This window comes from Calypte anna, chromosome 28, assembly GCF_003957555.1.
Source record: "Calypte anna isolate BGI_N300 chromosome 28, bCalAnn1_v1.p, whole genome shotgun sequence".
Classification (NCBI taxonomy): domain Eukaryota; kingdom Metazoa; phylum Chordata; class Aves; order Apodiformes; family Trochilidae; genus Calypte; species Calypte anna.
Window position 1 is genome coordinate 4,354,812 of NC_044273.1, and position 24,530 is coordinate 4,379,341.

Genomic DNA, 24,530 nt, shown 5'->3' on the forward strand with positions numbered 1-24,530 from the left:
ATGTGCCCAGATCAATTTCCAGACCGAGTTAGCCAGGCATGCAGGAGCTGGTTCACTTTTGGGGGAAAATTTTCCCTTTATGCTGCAAGAAGCTCTCGTCTCTGAGGCTGCTCTGCAGGGGGGGGTGAGGAAGGGACTGGCTGAGCTGCTCCGTTTCTGCTACAATGAATCCTCCTGGGGTCCCTGCATACATCCTTCCTTGTCTCATTTCTGTGTCCAGATAGTAAATCTCATCGAGGAAACCGGGCATTTTAATGTTACCAACACAACCTTTGACTTTGACCTCTTCTCCCTGGATGAGACGACCGTCCGGAAGCTGCAGAGCTACCTGGAGGCGGTGGCCACATGACACTTGGCTTGGGAAGCTTTGGAAACCAGAAAATCCCCTTGATTGGTACCAGGAAACGAACCCACCATGGAACTAGGCCTTCTTACTCTCTTGATTCACCCGAAGCACTGCCTTAGAGAACAGCCATGCTCTAGGAATGCACAGCCAGCTGCACTTTCTTGTAGGCTTCAAACAAGCGCCCGTCTCGCTGAGTCTGTCCCCCCCCAGCCCAACGCTTGGGCACTGGGCCTGAGTAGAGCAAAAATAACAAAAAACAAACAAAAAAACAAACAAAAAAACGTGCTGCACTTCAGCTGCACGCTGTGACCTCTTTGGTTTTTGCCATCCTGAAGACTGGGGTTGAAGAGGGAGCACGTTTCCCAGCCATCTCCAAGATCCAAGGAAGTGTTGGCTGATGGTTTTCTTCACCCGACCCGAGGGACCAGAGCTCCGCTGAGCCCCGTGCCCTCCAGCTCTGCCCAGGAGCCTTCGTGCCACGTAGGCAAGATTGGCTTTTACAAAGCCAGCCCAGAGACTGAGGCCGGAGGAGGCTTCCTGGGGATCCCACTGCTCTGCTGCAGAGGAGAGGGGACAAGGTTCCAGTTGTCACCAACTTGCCAGTTCCGACCCTGCTGCGGTTCGGTGCCGAGCGCTGCTGTCCCGTGGCTCCCGATGCCTCCGGGGCCTCGTGGCTCCCCAAGCAGGACCTTCCAGCTCCCTGCAAAGGGACAGTTTGTGCTGTTTGAAGAGGCCTCTAGAATCTGCTGTCTCCTGCTGGGGTTTTGAGATGTTCTTGTTTGTTGATCCGAGCTCCTAAAGAAAGTCTCACTCCTTTCAGTCTGCTTTAACTGTAATAGGACTACGAAACTGTAAGCTGTATATTTTATATATATATTATATATATGTATGTACTGTATGTATAAGAAGGGCCTAGTTGGGTCTTATGATCTTAAGGGTGTGTTTTTCTGTTCTGTTTTTTAATGGCTCTGGCAGGGGAAGGGCGCTTAATAAGATTTGACTTGGTTGTTAAAAAGAAAACCAATATGCCTCTTGTGGACAATTTTTGGTGTCTGAAAGCTGAGCAGTGATCTTCAAAGCATTTTGTGCTCTGGAAGGGACTCACCTGTTGTCTTTCCATTTGTCAGTGTTGAATAACTTTGCCAAAATACGTGATTGGTTTTGTTCTGTGTTCTCAAAGAGGAATCTCCTACAGTGGCCCCTATAGTAGTGGCTGTACTTTGGGAAAACCAAAACAAGGGAGAATTTTATCTCGGGACCTACACGGAAAATGCTGATGTGAAAGCAGCTTTGTTTCCTCCTCCCTCTCCCACCCCACTGCCTGCTCAAGAAATGGCAGGCAACAGAAAACACTAATCCAGAATATTTCATCTATTTCTAGTCAAACTAGTGCTGACTTCCCAGTATTGTCCAGGTGGGCATGAGGAAAGTCCTGGAGCTTTCATCAAAACTGCATTAACACTCCTGATCCCTAAATTCCTAAATTCCTTTTTGGTTTTTTTTTGTTTGTTTTGTTCTTTTTTTAAGAATTTCTCAGTTTTTCCCAGCAGTGTGTAAGCTTTTGCCAAATGTTAAGTGGGAGAGCAGTGGTCTGGAGGGCTCAGGAAGGGACCTCCTGTGTCTGTGACACTCCTGTGGGGGAGTTGGGGGGTGACATCACGCCAGGGCTTTGTCTGTCCCTTCTCCCTTCTGAAATTGCAGTCCCTTGTTTTGGGTTTTACCCTTTTCTTTATCATGGAAATGTTGCAACTAATCAACTGAAGTGGCAATATGATGGTAAGCTTGTTTGAGTTGGGTCATGTTGACCCGATTCCCATTAATTTTGTCTTTGTACCAGCTTTCATGTGTCTCATGTGTGTATATATATATATACTGATATATATATATATATATATATAAAAACAAACAATTGAGCTCATGCCAGGTGCAAACCCTGTCACAACAGTGATCTCAGCTGTTTTCTTTCTTGATGGACAATGCCAAGCCTGGATAGAAACCCTGTGTACCCTGAGAAGGTGGAGGACAGCAGGAAGAGGAGGACCTGCAGCTCTGCAGTGAGATGCAGTGGGATGCAAAGGATGCAGTGGGATGCAGTGGATGCAGCCCCAGGGGCCTGGGCTCTCCCCGTGGGTACCTGCAAACTGCTCCTGCTCTGGGTGGGGTGGAGGAGGCAAGGCTTGGGTGGTCACTGCAGCCCAGAACTTGGCTCCCCAGGTGTGCAGGGGGTTGGGGACAGTGTCCTGTCCCTGAGGCAGTAGGAGCAGTGATGGGAGCCTGAGATCTCCCCAGTTTTTTGCCTCCTCTCTCCACCTGAGTGGTTTCCTCCTTGCAGCTCTGGCAGCATTTCTCCTGGGGCTGTCTGTGGCCTCCAGACTTTCACCAGGTGGGATTGGAGGTGCCACCTCCCTTCCTGTCCCTGTTGGGATCCCAGTGGTGAGGCTGCTCCCAGCCAGCCCAGGAACACTGTGGGAGGGTGTTCCTGATCCCTGCTGGAAGTGCCCCCGGGGGGAGGCTCTTGGCTGTGGCATCACCCTGTCCTGGGATTGACTTTCTTTGTGAAGTCTAATGAGCATTGATAGGAATTTTGTTTGGTTTTTATAAGAAGTCTTTTACACACGGATTTTTTTAGACTGTTTATAATCTCCTTGAAAAACTTGAAATAGGATTGTTCCCCCATCCCCCTCCCCATCCCCATCAGCAATAGTTCTTTTCCATTGTGTGCACATGCTGATTTGTTACTAAAAGGTTTCTTGCAAGTACTTAGTTGTTCTACAGAGTTGTTGTTTTTTTGGGGTGTGTGGTAGCATTGGGGACCACAGCAGGAATGACTCTGCAGACCAAGAATGGTCAAATTTGGGCCTCATTTTGTGTCCCCTCCTAGTTCCAGATGAGCAAGTTCCCTGTGTAGATTCTCTCTAGGCTGGCTGAACGCTGTTCCGAGCAGGCCCTGTACAGGTATTTGTGGATAAAGTGTTTGTTCTTGTGTCACTCTTGAGAGCATGGATGGATTATTGTACTCTAGGAAGGAGGTGGCAATGCTGCCCTCAGCATTGCTTCAGGTCTTCGAGGATGTGTAGTAGCTTGCATTGTTTTAAGGAGAAAAAAAAAAAAAAAAAAAAAAGGAAAAAAATAGAAAAAAAGGAAAAAAAAATAGAAAAAAAAAAGGAAAAAATATATCCAAAATTGACTTCTAGCCATAATGGGAGGGTTTTTTTCCCAAGGAAAATGGACAGAAATCTCTTACTTCTCAGTGTCCTTCACCTTGTTACTGAAGGCACAAGCAAGTGCTGATCAGCCCCAAGGCTTTCCGTGTTACTTTGAAGAGATCCCTGGTGAAGGTGAGGTCAGGACGTGGCTTTTCCTTTGGTTTTGGCCTTGGAATTAAAGGGCAAAAGAGAGGGTCAGGAGTATTTTCCCATTGTCTTGGTCTGCATCTGTATTAAGCCCTGAGGCTCTGATTACTCACGTTTACTAGTAAAAAACTAATGGAAAAAAACAAACAAAAAGGCTAGGAAAGCTGGGGTGCTGAAACACCAGCTGAGGAGTGTTGGGCACGGAGGGAAGGAGACTGGCTGGGCTGTGGTCAGGCTGAACCCATGGAAGTGCAATGATTTTTGGCCACCAAGTTGTATTTTTGAGCGTGGTGGCAGCATCAGAACGAGCCAAGCGATTGATGATGCAACAATCCAGAAGCAGTTTGGGGGTTTTGGGTGTTTTTTTTTTGTTTGTTTTGTGTTTTTATTTGGTGTTTTTTTCTTCTTTTTTCTTTTTTTTCTTTTTTTGTGTCAGATCTTGAGCTGTATCCGATGGCAAGAGAGGTTTCAGCTTCCCCCACACCCCCATCTCCTGGGGAGCTCAGCCCCACTCAGGTTCCTCTGACACCCAGAACCTGCAGACCCAACCCCAGCTCTGCCCTTGGGGGGGGGTCCCGGGGTGATCTCTGGGGCTGAAACTTCTCCCCACCCTCCTTGGTGTCACCTCGGGGGTGGTGGCAGCACCTCAGGGGACCATTGGGCACCTTCTCTGAGTGTTATTTCTCAACCCAGCCCAAGGGTTTTTTAGCCCAAGTGCTGCTGTCCCCAGGGGGGTTTGGGGAAGGAGGGGAAAGAGCCATCCAAAACTGACAAGATGAGTTTGCACTCCTAAAGAGAAATGTAAGTACTTCAAGCTTCTAGAGAATTTTAAATTGTATTTCTGCCTAGAGCCGAGGTATTAAATACCTTGTCACTTGAGGATTTTAAAAAGTTGTTGTTGTTGTTGGGGAATGAATTCTTCACTCAGCTGTAGGAAATTCAGCTGGCCCAAGACTAACTTCAAGATTTAAAAAAAAAAGAAAATTAAAAAAAAAAAATAAAAAATCATGTTTGTAATACGTTGCAGGATTGTTTGTCCTGAATTTTAAACTTTTTTTGTTAAAATTTGTGGAACTATGGAGGAATTTTCTAGAAAAAAAGTGAAATAAAGCAAGATGGAAAAGCAAAACTTCCCAGTGTTTGTTTGGTCTCTTGGTTTGCTCCTCCAGGGCCAGCACCCAACTTGCCTGTGTTGATGAAGAGGAAATTTCCTCTCAGGGCAAAGGGGGGGTGGGGAAAGGCTCTGCTGCCCGGTACCACCTTGGAGGTGTCAGTCGGTTCGGTTCAAGTGTCCCTGCTGCAGTGTTTGGGTTCCTGAGGAGCCGGGAAGGGGTGGGGAGAGCAGGGGTTGGGCTGGAGGGGGCATCGGAGGCTCCCAGAGCTCTGCAGAGGTTCAGAACCGGGACTGACTCCAGCTCGGGATGCTGCGGGGTTTGGATCCCCCCTGCTCTCCCCACTGCCCCCAGCACTGAGCTGAGCCTGAGCACAAAGCACTGAGACACAAACTGGGGTTTATTGAGGCATTTCCAGGTCAGGCAGTGAGAAGACAAATGCTCAGCAGGGGTTACAGGGCTGCCTTGCCCACCCTCTCCAACCCCACATCCCCCCTGGCCTCGAGGTGCCCAGTTCCAGGTCCTGCTGCTGGGGTTGGTGCTGAGCAGTGCTGGAGAGGCAGAGCCACCCTGACCTCCACCCAGTTATTAATTGTTAAATTATTAATAATGCTCCCTGCAGGGTTTCATGGTGCAGATGCCTTTCTCTGCAGCCAGCCACCCACCACCTCCTGCTGCTCCTTCTCTGGCTGCAGAAAACACTGCCCAGAACCCCCCAGAGCAGGGCTGGCTCACAAAGATTCAGACCCCTGATTCCAGCCCATCCTTCATTTGGTGGGGGGGGATCAACTGTTCCCCACGGGCAGCCTGGAATAAAAACCCCTAAGAAGAAATGCACAAGGTTTCCCAGGGATGGGTGCTTGCCCACAGCTCTGGAGAAGATCCCCGGGCTCAAGGGCCTTGGGTTGATCAGACCCTCAGAAGCACCAGGACCCTGTGTCCCAGCACCATCTCCTCCCTGGTGCTGGCCCAAAGCCTCAGCCCAGCCCTTCCAGCACCACAAGGACTGGAAAAGCCCTGACAGAGCTCCCAGACATCCTTAAAAATAATCCCTTTGTGGAAAACACTTTTCAGGACACAGGCAACACATCTACTACTTGAACAATACAATTTATGGCTTCATTCGAACTCAAAAAGGTAAAAGAGACTCAAAATATTGCACATACAAACATGAGGTTCCACATGCATGCTGAGGCAGCACGTGTGGTCACAGAGCATCCATCATCTTTGACAGAAGACACAATTTGTGGGTAAAGAGGTTTAAAATAACTCAGGTGGCAGCAGCATGTAATTAAATGTACACAATATAAAAAGAAATCTGCCCTTTTTTCCTCCTCAGCAGGAAAACTGCAGTTCCTGATTGGTTTACATTCAGCTCAGGAAAAGAAAACTTTGGTTAAACTGTGACGTGGAAGATGGATCCAAGGTAAACATTGCCCTGATAAAAATGGAAAGACAAAAAATAGGAAGGGGATATTTAGGAATCTCTCAGCATTGCAACACAGCCAGGAGAGCACACAGGGCACAAACACTCCACACGCTGCAGCAGGAAAGGGGCAGGGAAGGGGGGGGAAGGGCTGTGTGATGCCAGAGCCTCATTTATTCCCCAGGAACCCTCCTGGGGAGCCCAGGCAGCAGCAGCAGAACCAACCTCTGGGTTTGCTTCAGTCCATGAGGCCAAGCAGCCACACTACTGCTGGAGGGAGTTGGCTGGTGGGGTTGGTGCCTCCAGCTCTGAGTAGAACTGAGCAATTTGGTCTTTGTACTTGTGCACCACTGCTGGCCTCTTCAGCTTCATGGTTGGGCCTGGGGAAAAAACACAACAAAAGGATCTAATAGTGACCTGGAGACATGGATGGGGGCTGGAGTGGAGTAAGCCTAGAGGAGGATTCAGAATGCATGAGCAGAACAAATGGTGACTTCTCAATTTCTCTTTAGGATTAATCAACTCTCCCCCCTTCCTTCCCCTGTGACTGGAACCAGCACAACCCCCCTGCAAGGGACAATGCAGCACCAAGGGTAAGCACTGCCCAGATCTGGGAATTCATCCTGTCCTACCCAAAACTATGGCACAGAAAAGCCACAGTAAGGAAGAGCTGGGGGTGCTGCAGCTCCATGCACTGGGATCTGTTCAGAACCCAAGGAAGGGCTGAGGGGGGGATCACCAATACCCCACTCCCCACTCACCAAGCTCTCCACCAAAGAGAGAAAAGTCCTTCTCCAGGATAACCCATTTCTGGACTTTCTGTGCATTGGAGACAGCCCTCTCATTGACTGCTGAAATTCCCTTCTGGATAGCAGTGTAGACAGCCTTGTCTTTGCTGCTGATGATTTCAGAGACTTTCGTAGCCTTGCTGCCCACTTTCTGGCAGTATTCAACAGCTTCTGGAGTGAGATCATCTCCTGGCTCACCAGTTTCCATGTCTACTTTGCACTGCAAAACAATTCAGGTCAGGGAACCAAACACTCAACTCCTCTCACAGCCCTGGGAAGCCACCCCACCCACCCCCCTGCCCATTAATTGACCTTTTTCATGAGAGGAACCACAGCTTCAAAAGAGAACTCACTGAGGCCAAGTGCAGACAGAACCCCTCCAGCTCACCACGTGCTCCAGGAGCAGGCTGGGTACAGAGCTCCTCTTCCAAAGTCCTCCTGTGCTACCCTAAGGTCACCCCTTTTCTCTGGACTTTTTTTTCTGAGCCCTACTTGGCTTCTTGGCACCCCAGCATGACAGAATGGTGGAAGTCATCACCCCAGACAAGGGCAGCACCACCCCCCTCCTGGTTCAGATTCTCCTGCCCAAAGGTGAGGATGTTTGCACTCTCTGGCTACTGAGCAATAACCACTCTTGAGTATCCACCACCCTGCAGGGGCTCTGCACAGAACTCAGCACAGCTCCCCCAGATGCAGCACTGCTGAGTTTACAGCCAGTGGCTTCAAAGGAAAGCACCACCAGCTCCTCACTGTCCTGACTGCTCCAGGAGACACTGAAAACTGGCCAGAGAAGCAGAACTGTTTGGTTTTTTTCCACTCTCACTTCTAGGTCTTCTGTTTCTTTCTGCCCTCTGTGGTGCAGAAGTCAACAGTTGCCCTGAACAGCACAAGGACCTGATGGTCAAGTGGCAATGCTCATTTTTTGGAACAGTAACAACTACTGCTTGCAACAAGCCATAATCCACACCACCTCCTGGCTCTAGAAGACAAGTGAAAGGTCTTCTAACACGTGCAACAGTTATTTCCAAGTCATTCAGGCACACAAGTGGATTCCCACCCTCTTTCCCATTACCTTTAGAGTTAGGAGCATAGCAAGAAATTTTGCTTTGTCTCCAACCAACATTGCATTGCTGATGATGGGAACAGCATCTTTTACAGCATCCTCAATTGGAACAGGAGGAATGTTCTCACCTCCAGCAGTGATGATCAGCTCTGGAAAAGAATCAAATCTTGATTAAAACTTCAAGCTTCTCCCCCTTCCTTCACTGCCTGAAATGGCTTCATGGCACCTTTGTGTCTGTGGGATCAAACAACAAGTCTGTCTCCCAGCATCTGGAGAAGGCAGCAAACCAGGACCCCTGTCAGGTGAGGAGAGAAGCCTGAGGTGTGCACACAAAGGGCTCTGCAACAGCTCCAGGGGGGTTGGGAGGATGGGGTGCAGCCTAGGAGTGCCCCAGAACCCTGCCACAGTCACCTCAGACTCTAAGGCATGTGAGCTGGTACCCAAGCTGTTCAGGAACTGAAACAGAAGATGTGCTGAGGCAAAGCAGAGATTTTGAAGTTCAGCAGTGTGGTGCAGAGCAGAGTGGATCCTGCCTTTCTTGGCTGGCTTTTACAGAAGCCTAAAAGCAGCCCCTTGGCATGGCCATTTATTTCTTCTCAGCCACTGAAGTCTCACATGACACTGGATTAGTTTGGGGTTGGTCACAGTGGTGTCCCAAGAACTGCATTGCCCTTTTCCCAGCAGTGTTAAGCTGTTTTGACCAACAAAGACATGAAACTGGAGGCAACTGGACAGGTCTGGCACCACAGGACAAGCCACCAAAACATTACCTACTGCTGTTGCAATCAGGGGATTTCTTCCCTGCTCTGCAAACACACCATGGTTTCAGAGGTCACCCCTCTCCTCCCATGTCACATGCTCAGTGGCAGGACACACAGCAGCCACATTCACGTTGACAACTTCAGGAGCAGGGTGATATTCATGTTAAAACGTAGAACTGTCAGGGTCTGCAAGCAGTGTAAGGCTCAGTGTCACCTCAGGGCAGTGAAGTGAGGGGATGCTTTACCTTTAATCCTGCCAGTGATGTAGAGGAACCCATCTTTGTCGTGCTTGCCAAGGTCACCTGAGTGCAGCCATCCATCCTCATCAATTGCCTCTTTGGTTTTCTCTTCCATGTTGAGGTAGCCCATGAAGATGTGCCTTCCTGAGAAGCAGATCTCCCCAACACCATCTCCATCTGGCTTGTGAATTAACGTCCTGCAGCCTGTGATTTCCTTTCCACAGCTTAAAGAAAAGAGAAAGCCAACCCCCTGGCTTCTTATTTTGTAATTCAGTCACTGAGCAGCAGTGGGATGACAGCAGCACCCTCTCAAATTAAAGTGTTTGGACATATTTTTGATTGCACCTTCTTCAGACAGCAACTGATAAACTTAAAACTGTCTACTCATGTAAGGGGAACTAGAGAAGAATCTGTTATAGCAGAGAGCTCAGTGCTGACACACCTGGGGTTTTCCACCCATTGTTCTCAAACACTTGAGCTTTGCATTAGAAGATCATTGCCCTTGGCAGCAAACTTTGGCTGATGGTGGTGTTTGCTCTGCAGCCTGAACCCACAGGGACTGAACACAGCATTCAAACAGCACAGCCTGGCTGCATTTAGTCATTTGTCACTGAAGTGAACCGAGTTACTCATTCTCCCTTCTCCCCACCAACCCCTGGCTTCCTCCTCAGTTCCCAGAGAATCCAGACCAGGATAAATTTCAGTAACTTGGTTGTTGCCCTCCCCACAGCCAGATATTTACCTGGTAAGCTTGAACGCCTGAGGTAGGGAGATTGTGTGAGGCCCCGAGCTCTCACTCATGCCATAGAGCTCCAGCACGGGAATGTTCAGACTTAAAAAAAACTCCAGGGTCTCCCTGGTGATGGGAGCAGCCCCCGTGTAGCACCTGGTGCAGCGATCCAGCCCCAGGGCCCTGCGCACCCTCCTGTACACCAGGTGCCTGGCCAGGCGGAAATCCACCGGGACTTCCGAGCACCTGAGGGAGGGAAGAGGGACAAGGGCTCAGGCACCAAGCAGAACTTTGCCTCCTTCCCTAGAACCATCGAATCATCAAAGGTTTGGGTTGGAAAAAGCTTAAAGCTCATCCATTCCCACCCCCTGCCATGGGCAGGGACACCTCCCACCAGCCCAGGGTGCTCCAAGCCCCATCCAACCTGGGCTGAGACACTGCCAGGGATGGGGCAGCCACAGCTTCTCTGGGCAACCTGGGGCTCAGCACCCTCACACCAAAGAATTTCTTCCTAATGTCCAACTTAAATCTCCCCTCTTCAAGTTTTAACCCATTTCCCTTGTCCTCTCCCTATCCCCCCGTGTCCAAAGCCCTCCCCCAGCTTTCTTGTTGCCCCTTCAGATATTGGAAGGTTGCTCTGAGCTCACCTGGGAGCCTCCTCTTCTCCAGGCTGAACAACCCCAATCCCTCAGCTTCCCAGGGAGGTGCTCAGCCCTCTGATATTTTAGTGGCTCTGCTCTGGACATGTTCAAGGAGCTCAATGTCCTTAGGCTGTGAACTCCAGAACTGGACACAGTACTCCAGGTGGGGTCTCACAAGAGCATCCTCCTCCTATTTTAGTTTACCCAGTTTAAAAAAAAACAACAAAAAACCAACTTACTTCCCCCCCAGTCCTTGCTGCTCACCCTCTGATCCAACCATGACATTTGGCTTTTACAGTCTATGAGTCTGGCCTGTTACAGGGGGTGTAATTCCTGAGCTGGTAGTAAAGTTTTCCTGATATTCAGAACATCCCTGAAGTTTGTAATTACCCATTCATCCGCTTCAGGTTTGTCTGCAGCCCAACTCCCTTGGCCCACGATGCCACTTTCCTTCTGAGTGTTGATGATTTTGCACCAATGGATTTCATTTTTTCTTCCATTTTTTCCCAGACACGAGGAACTCCCAAAAAAGCAGTCGGCCTCACTTCCCTCAGGGTGTCTCCCAAGGTGCCCTGAGCAAAAGCAGAATTGAGCACAGCTTTCAGAAGTGCTTCCCTACGGACTTCAGGTCAGCTTCACTAGGAGGAATTTTGAGGAATTTTGTCAGCTTTGAGGAACTGCTCATTTTCAACTGCAGTGCCACAAGCAAAGGAAGCCCAGGAGCATCCCAGTGCCAGGGGAGTCGTGAGAAGACAGTGAGGATCAGTGAGGATCAGTGCTTTCAGTGCCAAGAGAAATGTTTCCTTCTCAGGACCCAGACTGAATGGGGAAGGAATTTTGCAATGTGGACAGAGCAAATACAAAACCATTGCACAACCAAAGCTGTTGGGGTGGAGAGCTGGTGTCAGGTGAGACACCAAAAAGCTCCTGGTTGGGAAGTGCTTGGTCAGCTCATCCCAGCTTGATAGACAGACAGAGTCAAAAGGCAAAGGTCAGGGTGTCTCCATCCAGCAAAGCAACAAACCCTTCACAGGAGCAGTTGGTCAGTGGGCAAATAGGCAGAGTTAGCTCAGCTGACAGAACCATAAGTCAGCCATGACTGTTTCACAGCACCCAGCCCAGCTAAAGGCAGGGTTTTTACCTTTAAGGCATCTGGTTGAGCAAAGAACACCTGGACACCAAACGTCATCGCCGACCAAATATCCGACATCTGGGCAGCGATGTGGCTGAGGGGCAGGTAACTGACCACCAGCTCCTGCTTCTCCTTAGCATCTGTCAGCCTGATGAAACTCCCAGCTGCTGCTGCTGTCCATGTCAGCTGGAACAGGAACACACAGAAAACGAACTGATCACAACCTGCCAGTACTTATAAGGTGGCTACAAAGAAGTTGGAGACTCCCTGTTCATGAGGAGTTCCCTGGACAAGCCAAGGGGCAATGGGCACAAGTTGCTCCTGGGGAGATTCAGATTGGACACAAGAGGAAAATTGTTCCCTCTGAGGTCAGTCAGACCTTGGAATGGTCTCCCAGGGGAAGGGGTGGACTCCTCTGCTGTGGAAAGTTTTAAGTCTCAGCTCGATGGGGTGCTGAGACATCTCAGATACATAATATGAGAAGGGCTGGAGCAGATGATCCTGGAGGTCCCTTCCCTGAGCACCCAGCTCTACACCAGCTTAACATCAGCTTTTTCAGCTGATTTTTACCAGCCCTCAGCACCCACCTGAGGGCAGAGAAAAGGCCTTTGTACAACAAGACACTTACATTGTCATGGCTGAGCATGACTCCCTTTGGCTGCCCAGTTGTCCCCGAGGTGTAGATGAGTGTGCAGCACTGGTTGGGCTTCTGTGACTCAATGACTTCCTGGAGCTGAGCATCTGGAATGTCTTTGCCAAGATCCATGAACTGACTCCACTGCACAGAAAGGAGAAGTGCTGGATCACTTTGTAAGCTGTCACTCACACATGAAATTAAACCCTTTGCTACACGTGCAGAGAAGGAAACTGTTTCCTGTGTCCAGATCTCTGTCAGAATCTGGAAATATGCAGTGCCAGCCCCATAATGTTTCCTGGCTGCCACAAGAGGCTGGGCAAGAAGTAGAAAAGGAGGCAGATCCCCCCTGAGGAAGCTTACTGGCTTTGTAGCAACCCTGGGACAACTGCAGGACCCAAGGCTGGCTTGTGGAGGTCAGTGTGCTAATTACCCTGACTTATAACACGGATTATCCAGGTCTGAACAACAGCAGATGATAACCACTGCCTCAGCAAGGCAAGCAATCCCTAAAACTAACAGGAGCTCACATGACTGTCCCACGGGTGGTGGTGGTGGCTCCTTGCAAGACATTAGCTAACCACAGCCAGGATTTACAAGCCATAGAGATGCCCAGTACTTACAGAGTACAGATTTGGTCTTGTCTCTTTGAGCTCTTCCCCATACTGGATTATAGCTTTCAGATGAGGCAGTTTGTGCTGTACCTGTGTTAGAAAGGAGATTTGTGAGAAGGAGCAAATCCTGCCCATCCTAAGCAACCCACTACTGCAGGTGCTACAGCTAATTGTCATTTCAGTAAAGCCAAGAGAATCTCATCTGTGTTACTGAAGGAGCAAGGGAAGCCTGACTAGACCCAGCAATCATTTGGACTGGGACGTTGCCAGGGGAGGCTCAGTTGTTTGCTTTGGTTTCTCATACTTTAAGCTCAAGACTTTGAGAAGTGGTGGAAGCCCCACTTAACCTCTGGTGAGATTTAGCACTAGTGACAACTTGTAGTGAAATGAGGCAACCAGGTGCCACTAATTGCCAGGGAGTGAGCATGAGCTTGTGTTAAGCCCACCTGTGCCTGATTAGGGTGAGGCTTGAGTGGTACCTTTTATTGGCCCCCTGGTCCTGCTCATGTGCAGTGGGGGCCCACCCTAATTGGGCACAGGTGGGCTTGACACAAGCTCATGCTCACTCCCTGGCAATTAGTGGCACCTGGTTGCCTCATTTCACTACAAAAACTCACCTTGCTTGAGCAGGGAGCACAGTAAGAAAGCTCAAAGAGTTCATCTCTGCTTGCAGATCCAGGATTTCCCCTCAGGCATCACCCTCCCACAGCATTCCCCTCCTCCTCCCTTTCCCATCTATCACTGGGAAGCTGTAGCCCCCAACCATTTAAAAATATATATTTACTTCTAAGATTTTCTGCAGCTGTTTATGGTTTTCCACAACCACGATGTTGGCACTGCAGTTGTCTGCTACATAATGACAGGCCTCAGGAGAGTTTGTAGTGTAGATACCAACAGCAAACCCACTACAAAAGGAAAGGGGGAAAAAAATTAAACCAAAATAGAAAGGAAAACCACAGAATTAAAGTGGCTGGCAAAAGCCAGGCCATTTCAAACTTTAACAAAGGAAAAACTTTTTGGGAAGGATATCCCATAAAAAAACCAGCAGAAAGTATAGGGCTTAATTCCAAGAGCAAAGGTTTTTTTCTGGCCCATGGGGAATGTCAGAAGGGTGCGAGGGAGCAAAATGCCTCAGGTGGCAGGAAGCCATCAAAATCCAGTGGCTCTGGCATTTCCCATCATGTTTTTAATCCAAGTGTGAGCAAGCAGCCTTTTGTATTAACCTACTGCTCTATCTGATTTTGAGAAAAGCACCTGGCTAAATAATTTTTTTTTTTAAATTGTCCCATTAAATCATAATGAAGTCAAGAGAGTTTATATTCTAGCTATCTTAATTAAATCCAAATATTAGCAGTTGGTTTGGTTTTGGTTTTTCATGGTTTATTTCATGTTTTTGTTAATCAAAGCCTGCTTCTCACATGGATACTGATACTGCTGTCTGAATGCTAAAGCAAGAGGCATGTCAAGAGACAGTGCTCACTCTTACCCTGCCAGGATAGCTCCAATGTCAGCAATAAACCACTCTGCAGAGTTAAATCCCAAGATGCAGACTCCATGGAAACGCTCCAGGCCCAGCTGTAAACAAGAGATGAGGTTACAGCAACCTTGTTTTCTCTTTGAAGAATGCTTGGAGTTAATTTACACCTTTCTGCTGTGAGCACAATGTCAAGGGGAAGGTTCATGCTATTCTATATGGGAATGAAGGCTGAAAAACTTCCAGACCTAACGGGGAACCAGTTAGGTTTCATGTCAGAACCTGTCCTGCTGGGCAGTAGGCAGGAAAAAAAAAAGGATTTGCTTTGGTCTGCACTCCAGCTCTCCAATATTAATGGTGTAAAACTGCCCTCCAGATAGTGACCAGTTCCCACTACTGAGACAAGTAGTAATTAAGTTCAGGTTAGAGGTGTCAGATATTAATAACAACATGAGCAATAAGCTCCAGTAACAGCCAGAGACACTTTGCTGTGAAATTCCAGCTGGTGAAGTCCCATTCTTTAAAGCACCTTCAGTCATCCTCTGGTTTTCTCCCAGAGTGGAGTACATCAACTGGAAGATCCCTCCATAGGAGTAAAACCAGAATGGCCTTAACTAATCAAGAAAAACCCTTGGTAATGATAACAGTAAGTATACAAAATGTTGGCTTCTCTCTCTGAGGGTCTGAACTCCCAGAAAACCCAGCCAAAAGGCTCAGCCAGTTTGGACATTTAAACCTGATTCATAAGTCTCCCTTCAAGTTCTTTCTAAGAAAGATTTAAATTCACACACCTCCTGAGGGACAGGTTTGCTACATACCTCAAACACCTGGCTCTAAATGTTTCCCTATCTACTTGTTGTTTTTCAGTTGAATGTGGAAGCAACTGGCAAGAAATTCAAACCAAACCAGTGCAGTAGTTACCAAGCTGCTTGTGGCACAGTCAGGTATTTCCCTGTCAACTCTAAGGCTCCCCTACACTCAAAGAATGTGCAAGTTTAAGATATAGTTGACTACAGCCACTTCAGAGGTTAAACTGAACCTGAGGGGGAATCCAACACAAGCTTACCTTCAGAAAGCTTTTTGCTGCTTTCCAGCACTCCTTGTAGTACATCTTATATGTCAGTTTTATCCACTGCCCCCCCTTTTTGGATGCAAGGGCATAATAATCACCATATTTGCTGGCAGCCTCCTGGAACAGTTGGTGAACAGTTTTTGGTGCCTCACTGCCTATGCCCTGTTCATCCATCCTCAGCCTGACTTCTCCATCACACCGTGTTGTCCACACCCTGGAGGCAGGAGGTGAGGATGCTGCTTTGAAAGAAAAGTGTTCAGCACCTTGTATTTAGAAACTGATTGCTGCCCTAACAGAAACATAAATACAGAAACCAAACACATGAAAGCAAATGCTGGTACAATCCCTCCCACTCCCCTTTTTTGACCTTGGATTATTGGCATGTTTGCCACACCCAGGATTAACAGATGAAGACTCTACAACACTTCCAAAATTTTCTTAAACCTTTCTTGTTTGCATCCTGCTTTTCTGCCTGAAAGCTCTTGTACTGGGAAGGTGGCAGCTGTGTGCAACAATCATATTGTTGCTTTTCTGGTTTTTTTTCTTTAAGGATGTCTGGAGGAGCACATTATTACCTACTAGAGAAGTGGCACGACCTACTGTGAAGCATACCCATGCTTTAAAGTCCCACGTTCAGTAGGCTTCTGGACAGACCATTCCATAATATGAGTTTTTAATTCCATTGCTACAGAGTTAGATAAATCTGTCTTTCATTTCAGCAATCATTTTATGCACATCAGTCACTAAAAATTCTTTGCTCTCACCTGTGAAACCAAGCATGTCTGTCTGACATCCTCCTGCCTTAGTGTCTTCAACTCTCCCAATGCCATTGACCCCATCAGTCCTGCAAGGCAAAAGCAATTGGCCCTGGGTTTTAGGCTTTATCATGCTGGCTGAAGAACCCCCTGGGTACACTTGCTCCATCACTTCATGACATTAGTCCTTGGGTGACAAAATGACTCCTGATGCAAGTGCCTATGAATTTCATTGGCCTGCATGGTTATGGCAACAAAAATGGGCCCCTCCTGGAGAGTGTGTGGGCTTTGCCTGCACTGCTTTTAGCAGGTGTGCTGTCCTCATTGTAGCTGTCACTTCAGAGGAGCTGCAGGAGGATCCATAAACACAGCATCCAGAAACCAGCCAGGATTTCATACCAGAGCTCTGTTCCAGGTGTCTGGAGCAGTCTGCAGCAGAGAGGAGGAGTGGGGCAGGAAGGGGCACACAGATCTGGTGCTTATCTCCTGCTGCTAACCTGAGTCTGATGGAGGCAAGGTCCCAGCAGCCACTCTCCTATAGCACTGTCCCCTGGACTGACCCACCAAGCTTTCCTGCAGCCAGCAGATCCCACTGAGATCTCCAGGAAATCCCTTTGACAGGAAATCTTCCTCTTAGGTATTCCTGACATAGTCAGTGCACTGAGCTCCCACCAGGAGTTTCTGCAGAAATGGAAACAGGATCATTCCCTGCTCACTCCTCACCAGGAACCTGCCCTGCAGCACCAACTGAAACTTCATAGAATGGTTTGGGTTTGAAGGGACTTGAAAAGATCAAAATTTACCCCCTTCAGCCTTGCATGATCTGCTGAGATGCCACCTGCCTGTTTGTAGAACAGTGTTCTTCTAACCACTCTTTCCAGGACAGACCTTCTCACAGCCATAAGTGATGAGGATAAGGAATAATCAAGTCACATATCCCACTTCAGACCACGAGGTGGAAGCCAGGCCCTGTAAGGTTCAGTCTTTCAGTCCCTCTGCTCTGCTCCCTACAAGGACATCCCACTCTACAACTTACAGGGAGATGCTGCTTGCTCCCCTGCCCTGGGCAATACCCTACTTAGAACACCAGCATAGCACATTTAATGCATACTGCCCCAAGCTCCATCCTCTGCGTGGTACCTATGGACAGCAAATTTCATTCTGCTCCTCTTGTTTTGGGTGCTGAGATTGGAGATTCAGCTTTCAGACTGCAAAGGTAGTAACAAATGTTTGACATTTCATCCCCCCCAAAATTGATCTGAATAAACATCATCAAATACAAACTGCATCCAATATATATATATATACACACAGAAAATACAATCTTAAATTAGACAAACCTAGCTGAAGAGCTGAGCAGTACATCATCCAGTGACACCTCACAGTTCCCTTGAGGATCTGAATTAAAACAAGCCGTGGGGACTGGTTCTGCAAGAGCCATGCGTGCATCTGACTCACACAGCATCGTCCCTGTAAAAACAGGTTTTAAAGATTAAAAGACAACCAAACACTACAGGAAAACCAGCTGCCGTTGCTGTAGCTATCCCACCAAAAGGGACATGACTCCAGACTGCTGCATTTCCATGAAATGCTCTCAGTTCTCACCGAGGACACAGCGCTCTCTGCCTCCCGCTCGGTTCCTTTCCAAAGCCCCATCAGCAGGAGCTGGTAGGGCCATTCCCTCATCCGAAAAGGCTCATCACAACTACAGCTTTGACAGAGCACCGCCGAGCCCAGCGATTTCAATCTTACACCCCCTTCGCCCTTCCAAAGTCCCCGCTCGGCTCTCAGACCCAACCCCATCCCCGCAGTTTCTGGGTCCAGCCTTACACCGCATCTCCTTGGTGCAGCCTCTCCTCCCGCAGCCACTCCGGACCGGCACCGAGGACGAGGTGGAACAGCTTTTATTTTTAAACTAGCGCCCAGGAGGCTGATCCGAAGCATCTTATGTCATGTGCTGCCTGCCTCGCAATTGGAAGCAGCTCCTCACCCCACACCACCGCCTCTTAAGGAGGCTCTGGCTCCATGCCTGGCTCACCGGGGTTTTGGGGTCCTTCTCGGGGGACACACCGGAGATTTCACCTGTTCTGGTGAAAATCGGTGCTTTTGCATTGTGGTTGGTGGCTCCTGCGTGGCTCTGGGGACTTTCGTCATTTTCAGGAGGGCTGAAAGCCACCACGCGGGTTCTATTTAAGGTTTTACATTCGTCAGGAGCCTTTGATGCTCACGCCTTGAGCTGTAATCGTTTTGGGGAAATTCCTAACAGCTTGGAATGAATCTCATTAGCCTTATCATAGAATCATAGAATCATAGAATCATAGAATCCTAGGGGTTGGAAGGGACCTCGAAAGATCATCTAGTCCAACCCCCCCTGCCAGAGCAGGGCCACCTAGAGTACATCGCGCAGGAACGTGTCCAAGCGGGTTTTGAATGTCTCCAGTGAAGGAGACTCCACAACCTCCCTGGGCAGCCTGTTCCAGGGCTCTGTCACTCTTACAGTAAAAAAATTTTTTCGAATATTCAACTTGAACCTCCTATGCTCCAATTTACACCCATTACCCCTTGTCCTATCACTGGTAATCACTGAGAAAAGCCTAACTCCATCTCCCTGACACTCGCTCCTTACATATTTGAAAACATTAATGAGGTCACCCCTCAGTCTCCTTTTCTCCAAACTAAAGAGACCCAGCTCCCTCAGCCTTTCCTCATAAGGGAGATGTTCCACTCCCTTAATCATCTTCGTAGCTCTGCGCTGGACTCTTTCAAGCACTTCCCTGTCCTTCTTGAACTGAGGGGCCCAGAACTGGACACAATACTCCAGGTGCGGCCTCACTAATGCAGAATAGAGGGGGAGGAGAACCTCTCTTGACCTACTAACCACACCCTTCCTAATGCACCCCAGGATGCCATTGGCCTTCTTGGCCACAAGGGCACATTGCTGGCTCATGGTCATCCTCTTGTCTACCAGGACCCCCAGGTCTCTTTCACCTACACTGCTCTCCAGCAGGTCAGCCCCCAACCTATACTGGGACATCTTGTTGTTCTTCCCCAAATGCAAAACTCTACACTTCCCCTTGTTGAATTTCATCATGTTTCTCTCTGCCCAACTCTCTAGCCTGTCTAAGTCTCTCTGAATGGCAGCACGGCCTTCCGGTGTGTCAGCCACTCCTCCCAGCTTAGTGTCATCAGCAAACTTGCTGAGGGTACATTCTATACCCTCATCCAAGTCGTTGATGAAGATATTGAACAACACCGGTCCCAGTACCGACCCCTGAGGGACTTGATCTTTTCAGAGGTGGATTTTAGCATCCTGTTTCTGGGGCTGCGTTTAGACAGACGCAATTTGAAGCAGGTGACGTGAGGAGACCGTGGGGCTGAATGACGGCAGAGGCAGGGAAAGCAAAGAGAGAACCCTTTGAATGAATCCGCCACAGCCGAGCTGCTCCCCGGCCCCGCACCCAGCCCCGCAGGCAGAGCTGCCCCCAGCCCTCCTTTCCTTTCCTTTCCTTTCCTTTCCTTTCCTTTCCTTTCCTTTCCTTTCCTTTCCTTTCCTTTCCTTTCCTTTCCTTTCCTTTCCTTTCCTTTCCTTTCCTTTCCTTTCCTTTCCTTTCCTTTCCTTTCCTTCTCTCTCCTCTCCTTCCCTTTCCCTTCCTTCTCTTTCCTTTCCCTTCCCTTCCCCTTCCTTCTCTTTCCTTTCCCTTCCCTTCCCTTTTCCCTTTTCCTTTCCTCCCTCTTCTTCCTCACCCACACCAGGACACATGGCTGCTCACCCCATGCTCAGCTACAGCCTCCGATCCCCAACCCCAGGAAAAAAAAAAAGAGTTGAATTCACAACCAGCTGAGAAAATGTCTCCAAAACCCCCATCTCTGAAGCTCTGGGATAATTCACAGGTGTCACCCCCCCACCCAGTCCTAGGCTCAAACACCTGAGCAATTGGTGGTTTGGTTTTGTTTTGCTTTTTACAGCTGTGAGAGAAGGGGCTTTGCCTCCACAGAGCAGGAGCAGCCACCCAGAGCTTTGGGTTCATTTCCCTCCCCAGCCTGGAGGAACTCAAACCCACCTTTGGAAGAGCACAGTGCCAGACCCCAAACTGCAGAGTACCTGCTGGAGGGGCCACCACTACAGCCCCAGACACAAGGTGAGGAAGGAGGAAGGTGCCCTGGAAGCTGCCATCAGGCCTGACCCCCTTTCCCAGAGCCATCCCCACCTTCCTCCCCAGCACCCCACAACAAGGAGTTGTCCCCTGCATCCCCCAAGGAAGCTTTTCTCTCTGCACTAATTACTGCCTTTCTCTGACCATCTGGTCTTTAATGCAGCAAGAAAGTGGGGGAGGAAAAGGAAAGGGGGGAGGAAAAGGAAAGGGGGGAGGAAAAGGAAAGGGGGGAGGAAAAGGAAAGGGGGAGGAAAAGGAAAGGGGGGAGGAAAAGGAAAGGGGGGAGGAAAAGGAAAGGGGGGAGGAAAAGGAAAGGGGGGAGGAAAAGGAAAGGGGGGAGGAAAAGGAAAGGGGGGAGGAAAAGGAAAGGGGGGAGGAAAAGGAAAGGGGGGAGGAAAAGGAAAGGGGGGAGGAAAAGGAAAGGGGGGAGGAAAAGGAAAGGGGGGAGGAAAAGGAAAGGGGGGAGGAAAAGGAAAGGGGGGAGGAAAAGGAAAGGGGGGAGGAAAAGGAAAGGGGGGAGGAAAAGGAAAGGGGGAGGAAAAGGAAAGGGGGGAGGAAAAGGAAAGGGGGGAGGTGTCCTCACACCATCCATCCCACAGCACAGCCCATCAGAGGCTGGTTGGGAATGTGTCAGGCAAAGAAAAGCAGCAGCCACATCTCCCAGGTGAGCATTTTGGGATGGTGGGCTGAGGGTTTGGGCCTCACCTTGAGTCAGGCAAGAGAAAAAAAAAAGCTTCACAGCAGAGACCACAACTGCATCCTGCACCCTGCTGTGCATCTGCTCCTCACCAAGACCCCAACAACAAGGTCTGCTGCTGCTGGGTGCTTGGTTCCCACGTGTGGGCAAAACCAGGAATGGCACCAAGATGAAGGACATGATGCTGAATGACTTGAAAACCCAGGGAGAGATGGAGCAGGACATCACTGTCACCATCACATCCAGTGGGATGTGTCAAGGAGAACCTAAGTGTTCACACCACATGGCCCTGGAGAGCAGCAGAACTTCTGTACCAAGAAACAGAAAGCTGAGGTGCAGCCTGGCTGTGCAAGCCACCTCCTGAGGCCACAGGAATCCCATCAGCCACACCTTTTATGTTACAAATCCAGGCTGGAAACAAAACTTCGATAAGATACAGACTCTGACTGGCTGTGCTAAGCCCTGCAGTGAGCCCCCTCCTTCTCCTGTGCTGTCACACACAGCTGCACTGCACACCCCAGAGCCAGGATTCATCCTGGGGGGAAAGGGGACCACAAGTAACCCCCTCCTGACCCACACCACTTCCAGAGGAGGCACCAAAGATGCTTCAGGAACACGAAGAACACACCCCCACACAAACCTGCTGAAAGGACCCTGCCTTTTAATTAAAACCTGTGTGACAACTCCAGTCATTTACATACAAAGCATCTTGAGGGAGCAGCTGTGTCCTAAGAAGAACCAGAAGCTGGTGAATGATTTCATCAAAACCACTGCAGAGCTTCACTGACAAAACAAAAGCAGTTTGGGCTCCCTGCAAACTCATGACAGGCAACGGGACAGGAGTGAAGGTTTTTCACAACAGACTCTGGACACACCTGCACTGGAAGCACACACCGAGCTTCAGAACTATCAGTTCTAATTCAGATTATTGCCTGTGTTCACCAGACAGCTCAACATTCTCCAGCACAGCCCACTTGGCTTCCTGTTGCTGGTTTCATAGCCTTTTACTGGTAATGAAACTCTTTCTGATCTGGTGCAATCTTCACTGTGCAGCTCAGCTTTAGCAGCTTGCCACATGATCACACTGCCTTTCCACAGTCCCACCAAAAGTGAAACTTGGATTTTTTTTCTGCTCATTTTCTTTAGAGATTTATTAAGTGAGGAAACAGACGTTGAGCAAGCCACTCTTCCTCTTTTAGATAAATTCCTTTTTATGTATATATATATAAATGTTATGATAATATCTTTTGAAGCACTCAGGGTTTTCTCCTGGGCAGAGATCATGGATTGGGGTAGGGCTGTGCTGGGAAATTATCTGATGCCCAACTGATGCAGGAGCAGAGAGAACATGAGGAAAAACAGCTTCACTGTAAGGATGACACCACATCAAACATCTTGAATGAATGGCACAACTTCAGGCAGATACTGTCCCCACCACAGGCTCTTCAGAGCTGAACTCTGGCTGAACAAAGCTGCTCAACAACCATCAGATCCAGGGCTTGCCCACCCCATGAGCTGACACTGTGGGACTCAGCACCACGCAGCCCATTGCACAACTCCTTATTCTGAATTCTACGTAGATTGCTTCTGCAGGACACCCAAGATACTTCAGGTGAATTCCCCAGCGCTGTGACTCACCAGGAGCCTAAGTTTCTCTTTCCAACCCTGCTATTTGCTCTATGCCATCAGCACTCACCTGCCTGCGGGTGGGCAACCCACTCGTGCAGAGGTTTTTAGAGACACACCACCCATGCTTCTGCCACCTTCTCCCACCCAAGACTTTACCTCCACTCCTAACTCACGGTACCAGAGCATCCCTGAATGCCCAGGTCACCGCCGGTACCGGTGCCCACGGGGAGTGGACAGGATCCCGCCCAGCCCCCCCCCACGCAGCTCCCCTGACACAAGCAGACCCTGGGTTTATTTAACCACAAACTCCGAGTACTCTGACGCTGCGGGCCAGACCGCCCCGCTCCTCACTGGGACACCGGGAGGAGCCATCTCCAAAACTGCGGGAAAGTTGAATCCCGCAGGAAAAACCCTGAAACCCCCCGAGATGGAGACGCTACGACGCGGGTCCAACACCCACCCCAGCACCCCCCTCGGGACACGCAGCGCCTCAGGGGCACACGGGATGGGCAGGGACGGAGCGGGGACCGCGGGGCTGCAACCCCAGCACCCCCTGAGCCCCCCGCACCCCCTGAGCCCCTTCAGCCCCCGCACCCCCTGCCCAGAGTTGCGCGCGGGGGAGGCGGGGCGGGGCCACGCACGCGCCGTTACCTCAGGAGCCGGGGCGCGCGGACACCCCCCACGCGGCGCGGGAGCGGCTGGCGCGCGCCGCCGGGCGGGAGCCTTTAGAGGGCGCGCGGCGCGGAGGCGAGGGGCGGGGCCGGGGCTCGAGACACCCGCGCGGCCGCGCCATTGGTGGAGGCGGCGGTCGGAAGGCGGCGAGGCCACGCCCACCCCCCCTACGGGGTTACCCACGGGCAGCGCCCCCCCGCCCCGTCTCAGGCACTGAGGGGAAAACCGCGACCCCCGGGCACCCCTCAGAGTCCCCCACCCGGGTTCCCCTCAGCCCCACCCGGGCACCACGGACCCCTCGAGCTTCCCTCAACTCCCTCCCCACCTCCCGAGCACCCCGAGCGCCCCTTAGCCCTCCCCAACCCGCGTTTCCCTCAGCCCCACGCGGGCATCACGGACCCCTCGAGCTTCCCTCAACCCCCTCCCCACTTCCTGAGCACCACGGACCCCCAGGTTCCCCTCAGCCCCTCCCGGGTTCCGCTCAGCCCCTCCTGGGCTTCCCTCAGCCCTACCCGGGCACCACAGACCACTGAGTGCCCCTCGGCCCCGCGGGCTGAAGCGGGTGGGGCCGGGCCGGTGCCCCTGAGGCGATGGAACAGAGCGGGGGGCACCTGGCAGGCACCCCGAAACCGGGGAGCTGCGGAAACTGTTCAGCAGGTGAGGGCTGAGGTGTTTCTGTCTGCAGGGCACTGCTGCTCCCCGGCCTGCCCTGCCCTGCCCAGGAGAGAAGGAAGAGAGAGGAGAAGGGGTCACCCGTGGGGGGGGGGGGTGGTGTTGCAGTTATCTCTTTTTAACTCTCTTTAATGTCTCTGTTAATCGAGGGCACCCTCAGTCAGTCTGCAGGTGTTGGGTTGATCTGCCCCAAGGTGTAAAGGCTCTGGTGAGAGACCTGAGAGCCTGGATGTGTGGGGGCTGAGGCCAATTGTAGGAGAGTCAGCAAAGCCAAGGAAGTGCCAGAGCCTGCACTTGGGTCGCAACAACCCCCAGAGATGCTTCAGGTTTGGGGCAGAGCTGCTGGAAAGTGCCCAGAGGAAAAGGCCCTGGGGGTGTTGGTCAACAGTGGCTGAATATGAGGCAGAGTGTGCCCAGGTGGCCAAGAGGCCACCAGCGTCCTGGCTGGAATCAGCCCTGGGGTGGGCAGCAGGAACAGGGCAGGGATCATCCCCCTGTGCTGGGCACTGCTGAGGCTGCACCCCCAATCCTGGGCTCAGTTCTGGGACCCTGAGGACAAGAAGGAC

General features: G+C 50.4%; 2 protein-coding genes across 5 annotated transcripts in view; one reads left to right on the forward strand and one right to left on the reverse strand.

Moving 5' to 3' along the window:
• MLLT1 (MLLT1 super elongation complex subunit) overlaps positions 1–3,571 on the forward strand; it is a 34,859-nt gene extending 31,288 nt beyond the window's left edge. The window contains exon 12 of one of the 2 annotated variants that reach the window (XM_030466250.1): positions 221–2,191. In XM_030466250.1, the coding sequence (XP_030322110.1) occupies positions 221–349 (129 nt within the window). In that variant the 3' untranslated portion in view covers positions 350–2,191. Of the gene's footprint in view, positions 1–220 lie in introns of both variants that reach the window. The other variant, XM_030466251.1, reaches the window with a different exon arrangement.
• A 2,151-nt stretch (positions 3,572–5,722) lies between these two features.
• ACSBG2 (acyl-CoA synthetase bubblegum family member 2) lies at positions 5,723–23,327 on the reverse strand. 3 transcript variants are annotated; one of them, XM_030466215.1, is made up of 15 exons: positions 17,971–18,421; positions 17,481–17,610; positions 16,150–16,229; positions 15,380–15,624; positions 14,326–14,414; positions 13,624–13,744; positions 12,849–12,929; positions 12,220–12,369; positions 11,601–11,777; positions 10,850–11,031; positions 9,831–10,064; positions 9,095–9,312; positions 8,098–8,237; positions 6,999–7,245; positions 5,723–6,617 (listed from the first exon to the last, which is right to left on the reverse strand). In XM_030466215.1, the coding sequence occupies exons 1-15, from the start codon at positions 17,975–17,977 to the stop codon at positions 6,502–6,504; spliced, it is 2,217 nt and encodes a 738-aa protein (XP_030322075.1). In that variant the 5' UTR covers positions 17,978–18,421; the 3' UTR covers positions 5,723–6,501. The 3 variants fall into 3 exon arrangements, with proteins under 3 accessions (XP_030322075.1, XP_030322076.1, XP_030322077.1); XM_030466216.1 differs by having other exon boundaries at positions 5,725–6,617; positions 15,380–15,621; XM_030466217.1 differs by lacking the exon at positions 17,971–18,421 and adding an exon at positions 23,272–23,327 and having other exon boundaries at positions 5,734–6,617.
• Between the last annotated feature and the right edge of the window lie 1,203 nt (positions 23,328–24,530).